Source organism: Maylandia zebra, linkage group LG18 (assembly GCF_041146795.1).
Source record: "Maylandia zebra isolate NMK-2024a linkage group LG18, Mzebra_GT3a, whole genome shotgun sequence".
In the NCBI taxonomy this organism is placed as follows: Eukaryota; Metazoa; Chordata; class Actinopteri; order Cichliformes; family Cichlidae; genus Maylandia; species Maylandia zebra.
Window position 1 is genome coordinate 28732449 of NC_135184.1, and position 18442 is coordinate 28750890.

An 18442-nucleotide genomic window follows, 5' to 3' on the forward strand; every position below is an offset into this window, starting at 1 on the left:
TACTTTGTTTTGTTCTCCATTAATTCTGACCAAAAAAACTGCATTTTAGCTGCAAAATGCTTTGATTGTCTACTAAGTTAGCTGTATTAGCTAAAATATGCTAAATATAGAACTTAAGACAGGGGTGGGGGAACTTCAGCTTCCTAACACCACCTCCAGTCAGTGTATTTAGATTCCTTAGATGCGTCCTAACACGCATCTAAGAGTCCTGCAGGTCTTAGATGCGTCCTTGATCCAACACAGCTGATAAATCAGCTGTGTTGCTAAATTACCTCCTCAACATGTCTTGATATCACCCATACCAGAGGCCTGGTATGGGTGATATCTAAAACCTGCAGGACACTGGCCCTTGAGGCCTGGAGTTCCCCACCCCTGCCAGATGAAGATATGTGCTTACATTCGTCAGCAGCTGAAGATAAAATTACTCTTTGACTAATTTTACTACCAAACTGGTGACCAAACTCCCAACTCTTCCTAAACCAGACAAAACCAAGTTAACTCGCCAGATCATGGATGAGTATTATAAACTCAGTGACATGTGAAATCAAAGACCTCTTTGATGTGTCATCCAACAGTAGAACAGAGAGACAATAAGAGCATCCTCAGCTCCCGTGTGGACAGCTTGTCTGACAAAATGCTACATTACTTTCTTTGTTTAAAAAGACAATGATTTGATCTATCTTTTGGATCGCTGAAGATCTTTTTGATAATCGCGTTTGTCATGTTTTCATTCCCAGTGCCATTCATGCTAATGAAAACCTGCTTTCGTGTCAGCGGCTATATTTTTGTGGCCTTGTGTGTGTAATTCTAAAAACGTCTCCCACACAGATCCTCCGCAGTTCTTTTTCTCAAAAGTGAGAGTCAGATCAATACAGGCCGTTACCTCTTTTGTTATTGCTGCTCTCTGTCCTTTTAAATTGCTGTATGTGAGCCTCTCATCACTGATGTCCATTACAATATCTTTAAAAAAAAAAAAAAGGGCTTGTGATGTATTCCTTTCATACAAGTGTGTTCTAAAAGTCAGTGCTTTGGATGTACAGGCTTTCTTCTGTACATACTTTGTTGTGTCATTAACCAGGACAAGTGTGGGAGTCTTTGAAAAGGATCATACAGATGGATCTAATGGCACCACATTATTCAAACAATAATTTTAAACGTGAAAGTATATTAGAATTTATGTTTAAGTTTTACAGCCTATCTGGAGTCATAAATCATGAAGCGTCTGGCTGCGGCAGCGAAAAATATACTGTCTGCCCAATTTGTAACACTCTAGTAGATTCATCCTGTAAAATTAGTATCACTGTTATTCTGCTGTGGAACGCTGTAGCTCAAATTAGAAGGGAAGTGAACGAAAATAGTAAAAATAAAAGAGAGGCTAAATATTTTTTCCTGCTCAATTCCTTTGTGGTACAAACCCGTCACCAGCTGACTGCAGTCGCACATTTGCAAACATGAGGACATTCATTTCTGGGCATAATTTCCAAATTGGAACGTCCTGCCTCCATTCTGCAAACAACACTGTAGCATGCGGTTAACAGTGGACTCAAAGTTTCTTCCTATCTGTCAACTCTCCTTCAGGCCCCACAGCCAGCTTGGTGTTGCTGTCCCAGATCCAGCCACTGTCCCGTTCCTCATCCTCCACCTTGACCCTCTACGTGCCGCTCGTCCTGAGGGATGGGACGTCTGGCCTCACCAGCACTGGGACGGTCACTGTGTCCGTCTGTCCCTGCCTGAAAGGAGGGGCACGAGCTGGGGAGAAAGACAAGGACAAACAGACCGAGGGCGAATGGGACTGGGAGAAAGAAGCGGTGTGTCTTCCTCAGCAGTCCACACTGCCCTCCCCTGGGCTCAGTACAGCTGCCTTGCTGGCTATCCTGGCTTGTGTTGCTACATTATTGGGTAAATACTTAATAGCTCATAAAGCTTGAGAGAGATTAAATCTGGGCTTGGCTTAAGATAATGCCAAAAGCAAAAGTAAAATGGTGAAAGGCCCTTGTTTATATAACTTACATGATGGCTTTTATAACAGCACTTAGTGTTATGTACATTATGATATAATATGAAGTTATATCATAAATATTTACTCCCTAGAAATGCATTTAATGCCATTCTACAAATAGAAAGTTGAGTAAATAGCGTTTAGGGCTTGTGTACCTTCAACTACATCCCTGGATGCTTAATCTGCATATGAAAATAATGAAAGCAGCAGCGTAAATATTTCTCTTAGTCACAGCTGCTCGATACAGGTTTGCTTTTCCTCGCAATTTTGGTCCAGTTATTTCCCTTGGCAAGGTCAGCTCTAATCACAGCTAAAATAACAATTTTGAGTGATTATCTGGGCCCTTCGGTTTTTGATAGCAGCATAATAAAATGTCACAGCCACCTTTGCAGAAACTCAAATGCTCAATTGGATAATGCCTAGTTGCTGAGGAGACTGGCTGATAGCCAGCATCATTGTCATTTCTATTGAGTCTGGTGAAATCACTCGTGCCTTGTTGATAAAGGCATTATCATTCTGGAAGGGGCCAGTTCAATCAAGTGGGAGACGCGACATGGCGTGAAGGTGATCGTGCTCAGTGGATTTAGTGGAGTTAAGAATTTAGTTCGCTAAGTGATAATGGCATGATCGTGGGCGGGAGTATAATTCTGCTTTTTCTATTTCTAAACACTATAATAACAGGGCCTTCCACAGAATGCCAAACGTCCTTAAAGAACCTCTGTCATCACCTCCATCAGTTATTAAAAAGGAGCGGGGTTTACACGAGGTAGCCATTGAGCCATTTGGCAACTTTGCCCTGTGGATAGAGGCTGTCTTTAACAGATAAATATACACACACCACGCTATAAAGGTTATTCCTCAAACCGTTATAAAAGGTTAGAGTTTTCCCACTCCATTTAGGGATCATTGAATTAGTTCCATAGAAATCAAATAATGTGGCCTCCAACTATATTAAGGCTGTAGATTTACTTACCGCGGCAGCTTAACCTCCTGCGATACAGCCGTATGGAAACACAAACACATTAGTGTTTGTTAAATCAAATCATACACTGCAAATATAAATAAGCACCCGAGCAGATTCAGCACGGTTTGGATTTCTATAAATACCAAAGCAGTTTGTCCAAATGATAGGGAGAGCTGTCTAAGAGCGAGTGAGTGGAATATATTAAGAAAAAAATATGGGCAATGTCAGTCGATCAACTAACTAGCCTTCTAGTAACCTGTGAGGGTCCAAATTCAGAGAGTTGATCAACTTGTCCACTCAGAAATTCTACATTGGAGTGGAAAAAAAAATTGCATCCTTGAAATGTACAAATGAACTGGAAAGCCAATAATGAGAGAAATTATTGGTAAAGGTGTCACCTTCCACAGGTGTACCAGCAGCAACTTTAACCGGATGCTCAATTCTTCTTGTCCTTGATTTCTGACTGGGGTCTTATTTGGATCGGGTGCCTTCCTGAATATTTATGCACTTTTTTTTAAATTTACTTTTCAGCTTGGTTCTCATTTTCTCCCTATTTGCATCCAGAAAGTTCAGCACATGCAAGAATAGGATTTCCCCCACTTAATAAGCATACTAAAGCTATTATCATAGGTGTTCAATATCTGTTTTTCTACCAACTCGATCCTAGTGCAGGAACCTAATCTAGACCTGCGTCTGTGCCTTTCCCCTGGAAAATTGAAATGGAAAAAAAAAAAAGCCACTGTTCCCAGAGTTTGATGTCAGTGGGTATGGGAAGGCTGATTCTACTGCCCAATGCTAATGTTGTGTTTGCAAACCTGTTAAAAGTCACAAGGGCATCATTTGGTTCGTTGCCACAGTCCAGGGTGAAATTTAGCTCTCGATATTGGGAATATGCAATAAGAGTCATGGAGTCATGGGACAATAAAGCATCCATTTGGCTGGCTGGAGCTCAAAGTCAATTACCTAGTGGAGGCATGCAGTCTGCTGATATGATATACCAGCCCTCTAACCCAAGGACTCTCTGTATTCGTTTTGTCTCTGTGTGTTTCACCTCTTTGTCTGCTTGAGTTTTTCTCCCTTGCTCACACACACACATCTCTTCCTCCTTTCCTTTATTTCCCCTGTGACTTCTGCCCCCCCCTTCTCCCTTGTTCATCACTCTTTTTCCAATTTCTCTCCTATGCCTCAATATCCGTTATTCCCGTTGCCACCCCTCGGCAGCGGTGAGTGCCCTGTCATTGTCGCTGCGGCGTCAGAAGCGCGACTCGCTGTCACCGCTGGAGGAGGACGACGTACGCGAGAACATCATAACGTATGACGACGAGGGCGGAGGCGAGGCCGACACAGCTGCCTTCGACATTGCCGCCCTGCAGAGTGCCCCGCACAGCTCGCGCTCACGCGGCTATCGCACGCTGGACAGCAGGAACGTGTAAGCAGGCGGAGGGGTGTGTGGGAGGGTTTGTTTGCATGTGGTGATGCATATATATATAAATGGGTCTGTTTTTAATTTAATCAAACCATCACAGCGGACCTTTCATTACATGCTGAAAAGAAAATATTATTTACGCCTTCAGAGTGAAACCATTCGTCGCAGTCCAGCTCTTAACTGATCCACTTAAGTAACTGTTTAAGCCACAACTCCCAGGTCATAATCAGCCACCAATCAAAACACTCAAACAGAAGGCTATCAAGCCTGGCAGTCCTAGGAGGCCACTTTGTTGTGCTCATTTTGCTAAAACTCATTTATGTTCTGCTACATCAGAGAGTTGTTTGCACCCACTTTGATGTTCCTGTGAAACATTGTTATTGCCTTTGGACTAATAATTAGCTCCCGGATTCATGCAAGCCATATGGAGAGGCCATAAACAAGTACAAAGGCTGCTTTTAGTTGATCGAAAATTGCTTCTCACAGTTTTTGGAGGTGGACACAGCAACATGAAAAACTGTCTAAATCTAATGCAATCCAGTGCAATATTCCTGCAATATTAACTACCTCTGTGAGACTTTTAATTTCTAATTTCTGTTGGCGCCATGTAACAAAGGAGCGCATAGTTGAGTCGAGCGCTGCTGTAGCTTGTTCTTCTTGGAGTGAACTGTAAGATTTGGAGCGTTCATTATGAAAGAAACGTTGTATTAAAACAGAGGTTATTTTGGCTGTAGCTGCACTGGATCACTTTTTTTTTTCTTTTGAAATTCCATCCATGGAATCACAAGTTTTCAGTCCAAACAAAATCACACAGTACACCCTTCATATTTCTCACCTGGTTATTTTTTCCCACCCCAAGGTGGACAAATGTCTCAGCAGAATATCTTGCAGTGTGAATATAGAGTGCAACACAAAACCACAAGTCGTGGTTTAAAAGAAAAAACTGTTTAAAAAATGACCAAAGATATTTCCTGAGCAGCAAGCAGTATTCAAAAACAGGCATAACATGTTCAGATTTAGCCCAATCATATGCCCTTTTTTTGTCTTGCAGTCGTTACTCACATCGTGCTCAAGACAAATCTCGCACTTATAGCTGGGCTCAGAATCCAGGTGTGGATCACAACTACTCAGGACCAGCAGGACCCCTTTACGGTCGTCTCTGCTACAGCAGTCACACGTTACCCATTCTCCGTCGCGCCCCAGGAGGAACGTTCGAGCCAGGCTTGGCGGAGCTGGCGTACCGCTTTCCTGGAGGCCAGCCAGACCATTCCCTGGTTATCCAGAACCAAGGGGCCGTGGTCGGGCCGATGGAGTCTGGGGCGGTGTACATAGCTCCAACGGATCTCAGCACAGGAAGTCGAACGGGGAGTCGGACGGAAAGCCGCGACGGGACCGCACCCCAGAGCGGGGTGAGCACGTCCGATGGAGGGACACCGAGAACCAGCGACAGCCACGACAGAGGAGGAGGAACAGGAACCGCAAGCAACTGTACAGAAGGGAGCAGTGAGGACAAAGTTAACCTCAGTCAAAATGTGGACTGGGTAAGGATGACAGTGAGCTTCACACTAAACGCATGCTAAACACACATGAGCTTAAATAAATGTGCAAGAGAAACGGAGAGACGATGAAGGACACTAGGGTCTCAAACATAATGCCACTATTTAGCAGTGATGCCCAGAGAACCCAAGATTCCTGTTTGGTAGAATTTTGATGTCCTTACATCTACATCATTCAAACGCACACTTGCATATTTGTGTTGAATGCAGCACAGGAACTCATTCTGCAACACAGCTTAAAACATAGATTGATGGGGGAATAAATATTTCAATAAGATGTAAAAAGCGGTAGCCGTTGCCGTGAATCGTTAATTATAACTGAATAAATTAGTCAATTAGCAGTAGATGGCCACATTGAAGACATCATTAAAGCTGAATCAATGACTTAATTATTCAATTAAATACGCATACGAAAACGTGAGAAAGTCATTAAGCAAATATAAAATCATTATAAGGTTTTGAAATCAAACTAATATACTGAACTACTGCAGTGATTAAAGCACTGCCACACTTTTAGTCTCTGCACAGTCACAGAAATGTCCTGGACGTTGTTGGGGGATGATGACAATAAAGACATTATCAGCACATCATATCCTGCTTTATTCTTACTTTTTGTTCTTATGCTTTCATTTATTAGGGCCATGGCACGGCTCCTTGGCCCTAGCTTTATTTAATTTTCAAATATTTTATCTCTCTATCTCTTCCCTTTCCATCTCCCTATCACAGTGCAGTGTTAGCTCATTCTAGTGATCAATTAATGTCTATGTCTTCTTCCAACTCTGCTTTCCCTCCGCTCTCCTCTGCTCACTGTCTGTCTGTCTGTCTCTCCTTCACGTGAATCACTTTTTATCATCATCATCATCTCCTGTTTTTTTCCTTCACGTGGGCAATATGTCATCACTTTTCCTTATCTTTCTACGTTTAATATACCTGTTATTAAATTTCCCCTTCCTCCTTGGGCAAATTGTCTCATCCCATTTTATGTTACTGTAACCAAACCTAACACCCAACCCCAGCCCCGAACTGAAACCACTCGTGCTCGCCTACATTCCCTCCAGGTGCAGTCGGAGACATTGCCCAGGGAGCACAACCTTGTCATGACCCGATCCGGCTCCCTCATTGGTCAGGGTCACGGCGTAGGAGGCTGGGTGTGTGACTCGGCTACCCTCCCCATGGCAGGACGCAGGGCCTCTCGTACCGGCATGTCCCCCAAACGCACATGTGGCAGTCTGGCTGAATCTGACTCTGGTGGAGGAGGAGGAGGAGGAGGAGGAGGGGGGAGTGGAGGAGGAGGTGGAGGTGGAAATGGAAATGGGACCACCTCCACTGATGGACAACAACAACCACCTGCCAGTGGACGCAACTATGCCACTGTCCTGCAGGGGGAAGTATCTGGGCAGAGGGACTACGCTGGCACTCTGGGGAGAGGAGGACTGGAGATGGGAAGCAACTTTGTGGTGGCAAGGCCAGACAGAGAACGTGGAGGAGTATCACTGACCGGGACTCCATCTGTCTACCCAGAAGCACCTGGCTTTATTGGGGACTGGCGCGATCGAGTAGGTATGGGAGGGTATGTTTTGGGCAGGAGGGATATGACCCCTCAGCTTTTGCCCTTCCCCGGGCAGCCTCGGGCAACATATGGCAGTGTGATGGGCTTTGGGGCCAACTGGGTTCCAGGAATGGAGGCAGCCAGAGGGGGACCAGGGCACGGGGGTCCCTCCTTGGCACTGCGAGTGGGTGAGTTCCTACGTCTGCGCCTTGCCCAGGTCACCTTTGATCCCTCACAGCCGCCATACGACTCTGTGCAGGTGTATGGGCTGGAGGGAACAGGGTCCAGGGCTGGATCCCTCAGCTCACTGGAGAGCGAAGGGGAGAAGGATTCAGAGAAGGAGGATTGGGGGGCAGGGCTGGAAGAGTGGGGTCCCCAATTCCAGAAATTAGCCCAGCTCTTCAAAGACAGGGAGAAAGAGAGGGAAGATAAGGAAAAGGTTGACGAGGGTGCCAAAAAAGAGAAAGAAATGAATGAGGAGCCTGAGAAGAAAGTGAAAAAAGATGGAGTGCGGGCTGGAGAAGAGGGGAAAGATTGAGGAAGGATATAAATGAAACAAATAGGGGCAAAAGGGGGTAAGAGAGAGGGGAGGAAAAGAAGGATGATGAAAAGGCAACTTGAGTTCGAATAATGTGAAGAGAAGTTAAAGGGGAGAAAGATGAAGAGGCAAAGTAATAAAAAGAGACAGAGAAAAATGAGCCTAGGGAGGATGGAGAATGCGAGGGCAGGGGAGGGAGTGATTGATGTAATTTATAGCAATAAGTGTTGAAACGCTGATATGGTTGAGCACAGATACTGAGACAATGCAGAGCCTGCTTCTGCTCGGGGCAGCAACAATTTGTTAAACGCTTTGGACAGAGAAAAACAACTCAAACATCCAAGACTCGATTAAATTCAGCTCTCACGTATGGAATGAGAAACAGCAGGAGGCGAGAAGGAAGACGTCTGGTGCGCCGATCTGATCCCAGTGTCTGCGTGTTTGTGTGCGAGAAAAGTCAGTGAAAAGTGCGTGAGAACACGTGCGCAACCGAGCGCGTGCCGTACGCGTGCATATTTAACAGAGATGGAGCAAAAGAGAGTGGCAGGGGGAAATCAAAATACCCAGAGACAATTTTTGAGATGAGACTGATGACTAATGCTGCGTAATGCCGCAACATTAGCTTTCAGGACGACGAGGCAGGGAAAAACACTTAACAACGAAGTTTAGAAAGTAGGATAAGACACAGGGGAGGGGGAGAAAGTGATGTTTGACTATAAAGGGAATGGGCGGCAAGGATGTATAGAGAGAGAAATGGTCTTGGAAGTGAGATGATTGTACAGAAACTGTTGCTTTTTATTCCATCTGCAGTGGCAGAAAAAGTGAATTATTCAGCTTGCTACTCCATTCCAAATGAAAATGATGAATCATTTAAATCCTGCAAAAGATTCTTCCTCCTCTCAGCCCACGAGGAAAAACAGACATTGTGAAAAATTTTAATGGTTTAGGGATATGATCCCCCCCCCCCCTCCCCCGAACCCTCTCAGTTCTTCGCCCCCCCCTCCCATCCCCCCCAGCTATTTTGTAGTTGAGTGTTGGTATGTTTACAAAGATTCACACACAAACACGCGGCGACACAAAAGAACTGATTAACACCACAAGGCTTTGATTGTACTACAGTAAATTACATAATCCATGAGTATTCTGAGGACTCTGTTATTGATGGCATAAATGTGTCTTTTTTATGAAAGAAGTCTGCTTTTTTCTAATTTGCCCACCCCACTTCCCCAGTCTCACATGCATGATTTTACAACAACAACAATAAAAAAAACCCCACAAAATCAGTTTCCACTCCAAACGCTTGTACGGCCCAATGGAACATTTCCACAGATCTCTAATGAAATTGTAGTGAAACACAACCACAGAGACAGGCTTTTTCGTTTTCATTTTATTTCTTGTTAAAAGGTCAGGATGCAAATGTGCTGGAGATTTCAGCTGGAATGCACTTTTATACTGTGTGATGTTCAATAATAGATAACGAATCATGTCGAAAATTACAGTTCTTTTATAAGATGTCAGCTAAACGAAGATATCATGTTTGACTGTATGTAAAAAAAAAACATTTGTAAATACCACTAAGTATTACTGCTAAAAGAGAGTATATAAAATTTAAAATGTGTAAAAAAAAATAAAATAAAAAATGTCTAGAACAGAACTTAGATGTTGAAAATGGAGCACTGTTGGGATTACCTGTATGTACTGTAGATTAGAAATGGATTAACTGCGCTGGACTGCCTCCTGGACTCAAAACAACACCATGTATTCAACATCTGTGTTTGGGTTTGCTGTGTGCTAGCTCTTTGTCTGAGATGGACAAGCCAAGGATTCAATTATACATGTGGCCTCTGGCAGAAGTTTGTTGTGCAAAATATTAGTTACAGGAAGCCTGTGAGCTAACCTGTTCCAGTGAAGATCCATTTGATGAAAATCCAGTGAAGTGAGGAGAAATCCCCCTAATGGGTATACAAAACAAAATAAAAAAAAGTCAGTGTTCCCTAAAATCTGAATTAATAGCCTGCAAAAGTGGAATAATCTAGAATTTATAATAAATTTTACACTGCCTGAGAGATGTGGAGGTTTTATAGATAGTTGCTTCTCTTGAAAAATATGACAAACACTACATTAAGGAAAAGTGTCTTGTGTGCATTTCAGGCAATGCAATTCAAATGCCAAATTACTGATGCATTATGGTCTACATAAGCAAATTTTCTTGCGTGAAAGAACAACTTAGCTCTATAATGTATTTATTGCTACGGTGGCCCTGAGAGGTCAGATGTGCTGCAACTTAAGGAAACACCAGCAAGTAGAAAAACTCTACAAAAATTCACAAATGACAAGAAAAGTAAAAAAAAAACAAAAAAAACCCCCAGAAAAAAACAAGTGTTTTTGGGGCGACAGCAACGTAACGAAACAGCTGCTGATGAAGTAAGACACGTTTAAAAGAAGCAGAAGATTCACATAATACCGTAGATTCAGGTTTGCTAGTAGCCGTTTACTGTTAGCTTGTCACATTAGCTGTTCTGTCATGACATTGTCTCCCCAAAAACACTGACATTGTCTTTTGTGAGTTACGTCTTTTTATTTTGGAGGTTTTTTTAATTTCTTAACCTTTCATAATGTTTTTTAAATTTCTGTTTTATTCACTTCCATTCTGTTTTGTGTGCTTTTGTGTCATTTTTCTATCTGCTTGTGTTTCCTCAAGTTGCAGTGCGTTTGGGCTTTCAGGGCCACCATAGACTAAGCCTAAAAGTTACTTTAGTCCAGAGAGGAATATAGCCACAACTTGAATGTATGGACGTCTTTGGCGCACCATCACAGAAGTGTCATTGTTTCATTCTTTGTAAAGTCACACCAGGCTGCCAGCTTCGCTAGTGTCCGCCAGTTTGGTCCACCATAATCTTGTTGTCAAGGTCTTCTGCAGCATTTTGTTAACCGGTCGAGAAGCCGGTGACATGAAACAAAATCCATATGTGTCTCTCTACCCTTTACCCGAGCCACAGACTTTTCCATACAGTGCCACTGTGCAGACTGGACAGTGTGGGGACCAATATACTGCACAATGACCAGAGAAGACAGGGAGGGGGGTGCAGAACCTCAGGGAGAGCTGATTTGGGATTCATTTGGATGATGAACTGTACCTCCAAAAACTTTCACCTGCTATTTTAGCAAAACATATTTGGACTTTTAGACACTCAGAGGACTGAGTTGTGTTTTTTACAACATGTCTTCATTTCTGCTATATCATCAGTAATATCTGTTCTTCAGGTAGTAAGTTAGTTTCAAAGACCTAGGAGGTGGAAAGTTTTTGCTAAAAACACTGAACCTTGCCAGTTTCTTCAGTCATTCACGTCATTTATATTAATTAAGAGTTAATGCATCTGAGAAGCTCTCAAGAGGGCCTCTTGACAAACATGTTGCATCAAAATAACACAGAGAGGCTTCTCTAGTAATTTGAACTTAAACGTAAAGAAGGCTCACTGTTCTGTTTGTATTTTGAAAGATCAATGTGGGTGAAAGAACTTCGCTTTGTTTATCGTATCCTAGCGAGCCGTGTGAACGAAGCACTAATGTTCTTCTGACTCATTCTTGGAGGTGACTAAGCAGCTTCAAGTGCATTACAGTCCTCTGTAAGGTGCAGTAGGATGGATCTGATTTGCATTTAGCCAATGAATACAAAAACACACATTCCGTTTATACCCAAAACACCGACTTTAAGTAATTTGATTACATGTATTCCTTCCAGTGTAATTTGATTACATAAGGAGGAGGGAGTATAATGTAAAATGTTAAATTTAATCAAGTCTAGTCAGATGAAATCTGCCTGATTGGCATATATTCAGTTTATACTAAGCATATCTTCCTTAATAATTAATTATCTGAATAAGGAAATACATATTCGATTTTATATATTTCAGTTGCATTTTACTCAAAATGATTGCTTCTTTTATGAGGTCGAATCTTTTTGGGTGTAGAAGTGGAAATGAGAACTGATTCAATCAAAAGCACGCATTCCTTTCCGATTTGCCTTCAACTAATCTTCCTAACCTGCTGGTTTTGACTTCGTTGCATGTTAGGTGAGCACAGTGAGCTGAAATAATGGTCAAAATTACAGTTACAATTTACAACAGCCATTTCTAAAACAAACAAAACCAGAGATATCCTTTATTTATCATTCGGGCGGAATAAAAAGTCTTGAATGATTATTTCTCCGGTGCACCTAAAATGACTTGAACCAGTTTAGGAATGAGAATTACTAAATTATATGCGCTGTGTTCTCCCTAGCATTTATCTCTAATGTGCAAACTTTCTGAGCCGCTTTTCCCCAGAACACATGTATTAACAGTCGCCATATTTTCAGAGCAGTATCGTTTTAGGCAGACATTTTATAAGCAATTAGCATGCTATACCAATAAGTGACCCTGTGCACCGTTCTAATTATATGGTCTATTCCTCTGTCTTGATTGGCTCCAGGTGTCTCATCTCTGCTGATTCAAAGCTTTGCTTTGGCTGATTGGTCAAAATCAAAGTGATGATTCTCCTGATTTGTCTTATTTCAGAGTTCTGGAGTGCTGTGCCGACTAAACCACTTGACAGAGCTGATTATCCCACCTCCTGAGCCCGGCAAATTGGTTCAATCAAAAGCGTGATTAGTTGAATCAGTTGTTTTAAATAGAATAAAAGCCTGAAGTCTCCACAGCACTGCGTGGCTCTTTTTTTCACTCTTTTAGCCAGCTTAGGTGCACCAACAGAGGAAAGCGGTCCATTTATCACATCTTCCCCTGAATGAGCCTCGATACTTAGGACAGTGAAGCTCCACTTAAAGGACGGGCACAGATACCTTAGTATCTAGTTAATGTATGTAGCTCAAAGATGCAGAGTAAAGGTCATGACCTCTGGCCTCTGACTCTAAACAGATCGACCCTCACTGGTTCTGCACCCACCTTCCCCCCGTGACTTCATTGCTCCTGCACGATGTTGATACAATTCCACAATTGCGTGCTGAACAAAGTGTATTTATTTCTGTTGTACTTTTTCTTTTTGTAAATTTGAATAAAAAAGGAACTATTTCAAACAGATGAGTCAGACCTGCTCTGTGCTCCTTTCTGCATTTTCCAGAATTTCAGGATAATCAGACTTCTGTTGATGGGTGTGCTTTCTGTTTGTGTGTGTGTGTGGTGTTTGTATATGTGTGTGTGTGTGTGTGTGTGTGCGTAAAAGTGTGTCTAAGGGAGAACGAGACAGAAGGAGAGAGCTATTGAGAGACGAGCTGTGCAGTGCATACAAATGTGTGCACACCTTGTGAGCATGTGTCTTGTTGTGAGTAGGTGGGTGTGCCTTGTCAAATTGGCCCCTTGAAATTTCCAAACCACAGACAATGTGTGTGCGTGTGTGTTTTTTTTTCTGGGGATACGTGTGCGTCTGACTGCAGGATGAAGGAACACCTTGTCTGGTTTGATCCACCCCGATGGGGGGATGTGAGGTCAGTAATAGAGGACAGACGGAGAGTTCTGCAGAGTAATCACACTATCAGACAGAGGGGGAGAGTTCTCTGTTTGTTGGTGAAAGGAAAGAGAGAGAAAAAAGCGCATTTTGAACTCAGGAGCTGTAGCAAATAGAGCAGACCTGACAGCTGCGACCAAATAATGCGGGCCCCTTAGCCAACCTTTGCAGCTCTTCTGAATTCTGCGTTTGTCCTGCTGAATGATGGATCGGGGAGATGTGCGCCATTGCCGTGTGACTGAATTGCTGGTTAAAAAGATTTATTACAATAATCAAATATGAAGGAGGGGATTATTTCTACATGATGGTTTAGAGAATGATCGTGTTAGCCGGGTCCTCGCTTGATTACAATGATAATACCCGCCTCAAGTCAGGAAAGGGAGAGAAGCAGAGGGAGAGAGAAGGGATGGAGCGAACCATATTAACGGTTAATATGCAAGTCTGTTGCATTACATAAAATTGCATTTATGATTGGGTTAGAGATTATTCCGCTGCCTGCTAAAGAAAAAGTCCTTGCCTTCCTTCCCATAATTATGAGACTCACAAGGCTGACTCGCTCCCTGCGGAAGCAGCACCCTGTATCTAAAGAGGATGTGAAATCAGTTGGAGGCAAAACAGAGCTTTGACTCGCTTTAACCCCCCTCCACAAAACTGATAAAACACATCAACATGTAACTAACACAGCACCCTTATCGATTTACAAGTCCTATATAAATATATATCAGTCTCCCTCCAGCATCAACACCGCAATGCAGTATGCTAGGTGAGATGCACTGTCATTGCACTGTCAATAATTACAGCATGCATAATTGATCGTGGCATAATAGCAGAGCTGGAGATAAAATGGACCCTGTTAAAGGCATACACCTGGGAACCACTTAGCACTGTATGTGCTGGAGTGGTGCAAACTCAAAGTGCTGCATGATTGCGTCACAAAACTCACAAGTTAGTGTGTGCTGGTGTGTGTAGTCAAGTACATTGAGATTCCTCATTCTGTTTGAACCTTACTGACACTCACAATCCCTCTGGCTATTCAGCACAGTGTGCACGCTTGTGTGTGTATGTGTGCACGCGCTTCTGCACTTGTGCATCTTTGCATTTCAAGTGTGCTTTAAAAGGCAGCATCCAGAGTGCAAGAGACTGCAGAGTCTTTCGACAAGGCAGTGCAACTTTTTGGACTCGACAACACATTACCCTGCAGTTAAATGTCTAACAAGTAGCTTTTAACTCCACCTGTCCCTCCGTTTTTCTTTTTTTATGAGTGCGTGCGCGCGTTTCTTTTTCCCCTCCTGCTCTCGTTGCTCATCCGTTCTGCTCGGAACGCTCACAGAGTTCAGTGGCTCATTTGAAGTGGAAAATTAAATCTTCATTAACAATCTTAATTAGAGTTCGATCTCCCCATAGTGAGGCGACAGAGAATCTATAGTGCAACGCGGGAAAGACCTGGAGCTAGAGTTGGTTTCAGTAAAGCAGTGGCGGTGGGGAGGATTGAGGGGTGCTTTTGTGGGGGGTAATTAGTGAATGGGAACTTCAGGGTAAATTACGCGAGAGGTATTTACACTTTACAGGAGGGGTGGATGGATAATTAAAGTGACCTGCTGGTTGATGGTGGACAGTGCGATGATAGTCCCAGATGTGTGCTGTGGTAAAGGTGCAGTTCTTGATTCTGCAAAGCTGGTGAACTAGCGCTCAATAGCACTCGGAGGCTTGGAGGCAGAGGGGTATAGGGAGGGCACTGTTAGTCAGAAATCTTCAATTGAATTGTGTCTTGTCTTGTTTTTTGGTGACATGCTGTAACTTGAGGTGGCATAATCCCTTATCATGCTTCCATAAGCAGGAGAGCATTTCCCTAATACCAGACAGTAATCATTCAAAGACACTGCTAAGCACGCAGTCTCTCTTATCCACATTTACATACTATAGCACCCTATTCAGGGGCTGCGTGTCGCGGATTGGTTAGTAAATGAAACAATAATGTCGGAGCGCAATTAAAACAAGCATTATGTTCCTAAAATGAAAGCGGGGAAGTTGCCTTTCTTGTTAAGCGCTTCCTTTTAACTTTGTTGGTAATTGTTGTGTTTTTGGGGGAGGGGGATTGTGCTGTAGTTCTGTTGTAGTTAGCCACATCCTATCTGAAACCATCAAAATCACCTGTGCAGCCCCCCTTTCTGCGAGCAATGAGCTGAGGAAGAGAGATTTTGCCTGAGGGAAAGCAGACGAGCTGGACTTGCCCAGGATCTAATCCTGTGACAGGAAGTCCACAGCAAAGGAGCACAGCCACACATAGCCCGAGTGAGACTGTATATGTCCCTGTGGGGTAGATCATTTGTCTAGTTGTCCAGGCGCTTCTTTATTTGCAGAGGACATACAGATACACACGACCACAGAATATTTCTAAATGGTGAGGACAGCAGATAGTGTCTGGACCTTGGTTTTATTTATCTGCTCCGCACAGTTTCCTGGGAGCTGTGCTGGTTGACTGCTCCAAGCAGGGGTGATCATATCTGCAGTAATGTTGTCACGGTGGCTGAAGATTCAGGAGAGGAATCTGTGGATGGGTGTGTGTGTGTGTGTGTGTGTGTGTGTGTGTGTGCCTGTGTTATGGGAGGTGACAGACTCTGTTTACGCAGCTGATCATTAGCAAAAAGAAAAAATGGAGAACAAGATAACCAATTACAGACACACAAACACAGAGACGGAGAGAGAGAGAGAGAGAGTTAAGTACGTTCATTAGCCCTTTGTGTCAGATTGGTTAATTGTTCAATGAAGTGAGCAGAATAATAAGTTGAGGGGGTGGATGTTATGCCTTTGGTGAAATGTTCACGGGGATTTATTCTCATCAGCTGTGCCTTTTATTGTCCTACATAGATCATGGAGCAAGTCTAAGAGCTGAAGGCTGCACAAACGGCAGATCCAGTGTTAGGCCACTGCCCGCTTGCTAAATACCAACAGACTCTCAAGCGGTGTGTGTGGCCATTAATAAATCCCTTGTCGTCTGAGAGAATTTTTGCGAGGCAGCACTGGACCTCGGCTAAATAAACACATCTGCCCATCTAAGTACACACAGTACACAAGTTGCACAGTCAATTGATATATATGTAGTGCGGGGTACAGTCCAGACATCACATCTTTAGCAAGCGACCGAGTGACTTAGAAAAAATTCAGCTTTCTTCCCCATATTACTGTCCATATTTCCTGTTTATTTTCTGCCTAAAAATCTACTCCTCCTTTTTATCTGGACTCATTTATGCCCAGATGCTTTAATAATGTAGAGCAGGAAATAAAGCTGCCTGGAGTCAAGCCCTCCCTGCTGCTGGTAAAGTGACACACTGCCTATTACTTCACTTGTTTTACAGCTAATTCTCTATTTCTTCCAAGACCTGCACTTATTTTGGTTTTTGCTGACTTGTCAGTTTTACTTTTCTTCTCGTGGACTGCTGTAGTCAGTGTTTCTGCTCATAGGATTACCTGTTATCAATTACATTACGATATACAGTACGATGCAGTAATATAATATTTTAAATATTTACAAGGAATTGTGCAGGTTTTTAAAAAAAAATAGAGTGATCAAGTAAAACCCGCTTCCTAAGTGAAAGATTTATTTTAATCACGTGCTTCACTAATCCTTAAGATTCAGTTTCCTTTCAATTAACCATCAAGCTGCTTTACACTTGCTAAAATCGTTTTCCTTTACTCTGATTTATGCTGCTACATATTGTGCATCAGCTCTTCCAGTTCGTGACTGAAGCCATACGACTGAGCTACTTACTCCCCGGCTTGCGTGATGTTTATGCTCGCTGAAGTCGCTAGAAGTCTTTCAGAATTGAACTTTACTGTAACTGATCACACAGCAATTGTCTGCGGGATTGAAAAGGTCCAAGGGGGCCAAACAAACCCTGCTCACACATAAGAAATCAGAATATGAATGATCAAAACATGACACTGTGAATCATCAGCAAAACAACAAGCATAAGGTCAGACAGGCTACATTCATGAAACATCTCTAATCTACCATGTTGTATAAATGTAGAGGATGACGCTGGAACAACCACAGAGTCTGACTGAGACCAAAAACATCTCAAACCAGTCTGACACAAACATGCTCAGCCAGCTCTGTGAGGTACAGCATGCGTGCTTTGGTTTGTGTCTGCTGCCACCTGCTGGAATAACGAGCATTGCTTTTATTCATTCTGGTCTTTTCTGATGCATATTCCACAATCCACAGAGGGAACACCCTTCACAGATCATCTGCTCATTACAGGGCCAACTCACTTCTGCAGACTATCATTCATATTCACACTTGCAGTCGATTAAAATTCTGCACTCTTCCTGACCAGCTTGTCCTTGGAATTTGAGAAAAAAAAAAAAGAGAGAGAAAAATCTCACACAAACCTCGAAGTGTAAAAGCTTACAGGAGGAATGAGACCTTCGTGTTGGGAGATTAACGCAGCAGGAGTTTTAGGCTCCAGAATGTCTTTGCCTTACCGATATACTAAATTAAAATTTGAGTGAATATCTATTTAAATGACTTATTGCATTAATCAAATCAAATGCGAGGGCAGGGATTATAGCTGCGAGATCATTTTGAGGAAGGCTGTTTTGCGGGGATTTACTTCATAATTGCAATTAGAAGAATTTGTGGGTTTGCTTTCTGTTTTTAGACCACTATTTGCTGTTTGCATCTTTAAGCTTACGGCGCAGCAGTCTCTGAACTCAAGGTAACTAAAGGTAAAAGTTCATAAAATCAAGCCACTCAAGAAATGCCAAAGTTTTGTGGGGAAACGAATCCTGCTCTTGCTGCTGACTGAAAGAACACTGTGCACGTTTCACCGTCTTTCTTTAAAATCTAATGTAATAGGAACACGTTCTTCCTAAAAAACACATCAGCGAACAAGGTTATGTTTATTCCAA

At 42.8% G+C, this 18442-nt stretch overlaps 1 protein-coding gene across 2 annotated transcripts in view; it reads left to right on the forward strand.

The window, feature by feature from the left end:
• Positions 1-13103, forward strand: part of cdh24b (cadherin 24, type 2b) — a 167380-nt gene extending 154277 nt beyond the window's left edge. Inside the window, exons 11-14 of one of the 2 annotated variants that reach the window (XM_012923038.4) lie at positions 1579-1899; positions 4185-4392; positions 5441-5930; positions 6962-13103. In XM_012923038.4, coding sequence (XP_012778492.4) covers positions 1579-1899; positions 4185-4392; positions 5441-5930; positions 6962-8032 — 2090 coding nt within the window. In that variant the 3' untranslated portion in view covers positions 8033-13103. The remainder of the gene's footprint in view (positions 1-1578; positions 1900-4184; positions 4393-5440; positions 5931-6961) is intronic. The other variant, XM_014409584.3, reaches the window with a different exon arrangement.
• The last annotated feature ends 5339 nt before the right edge of the window (positions 13104-18442 follow it).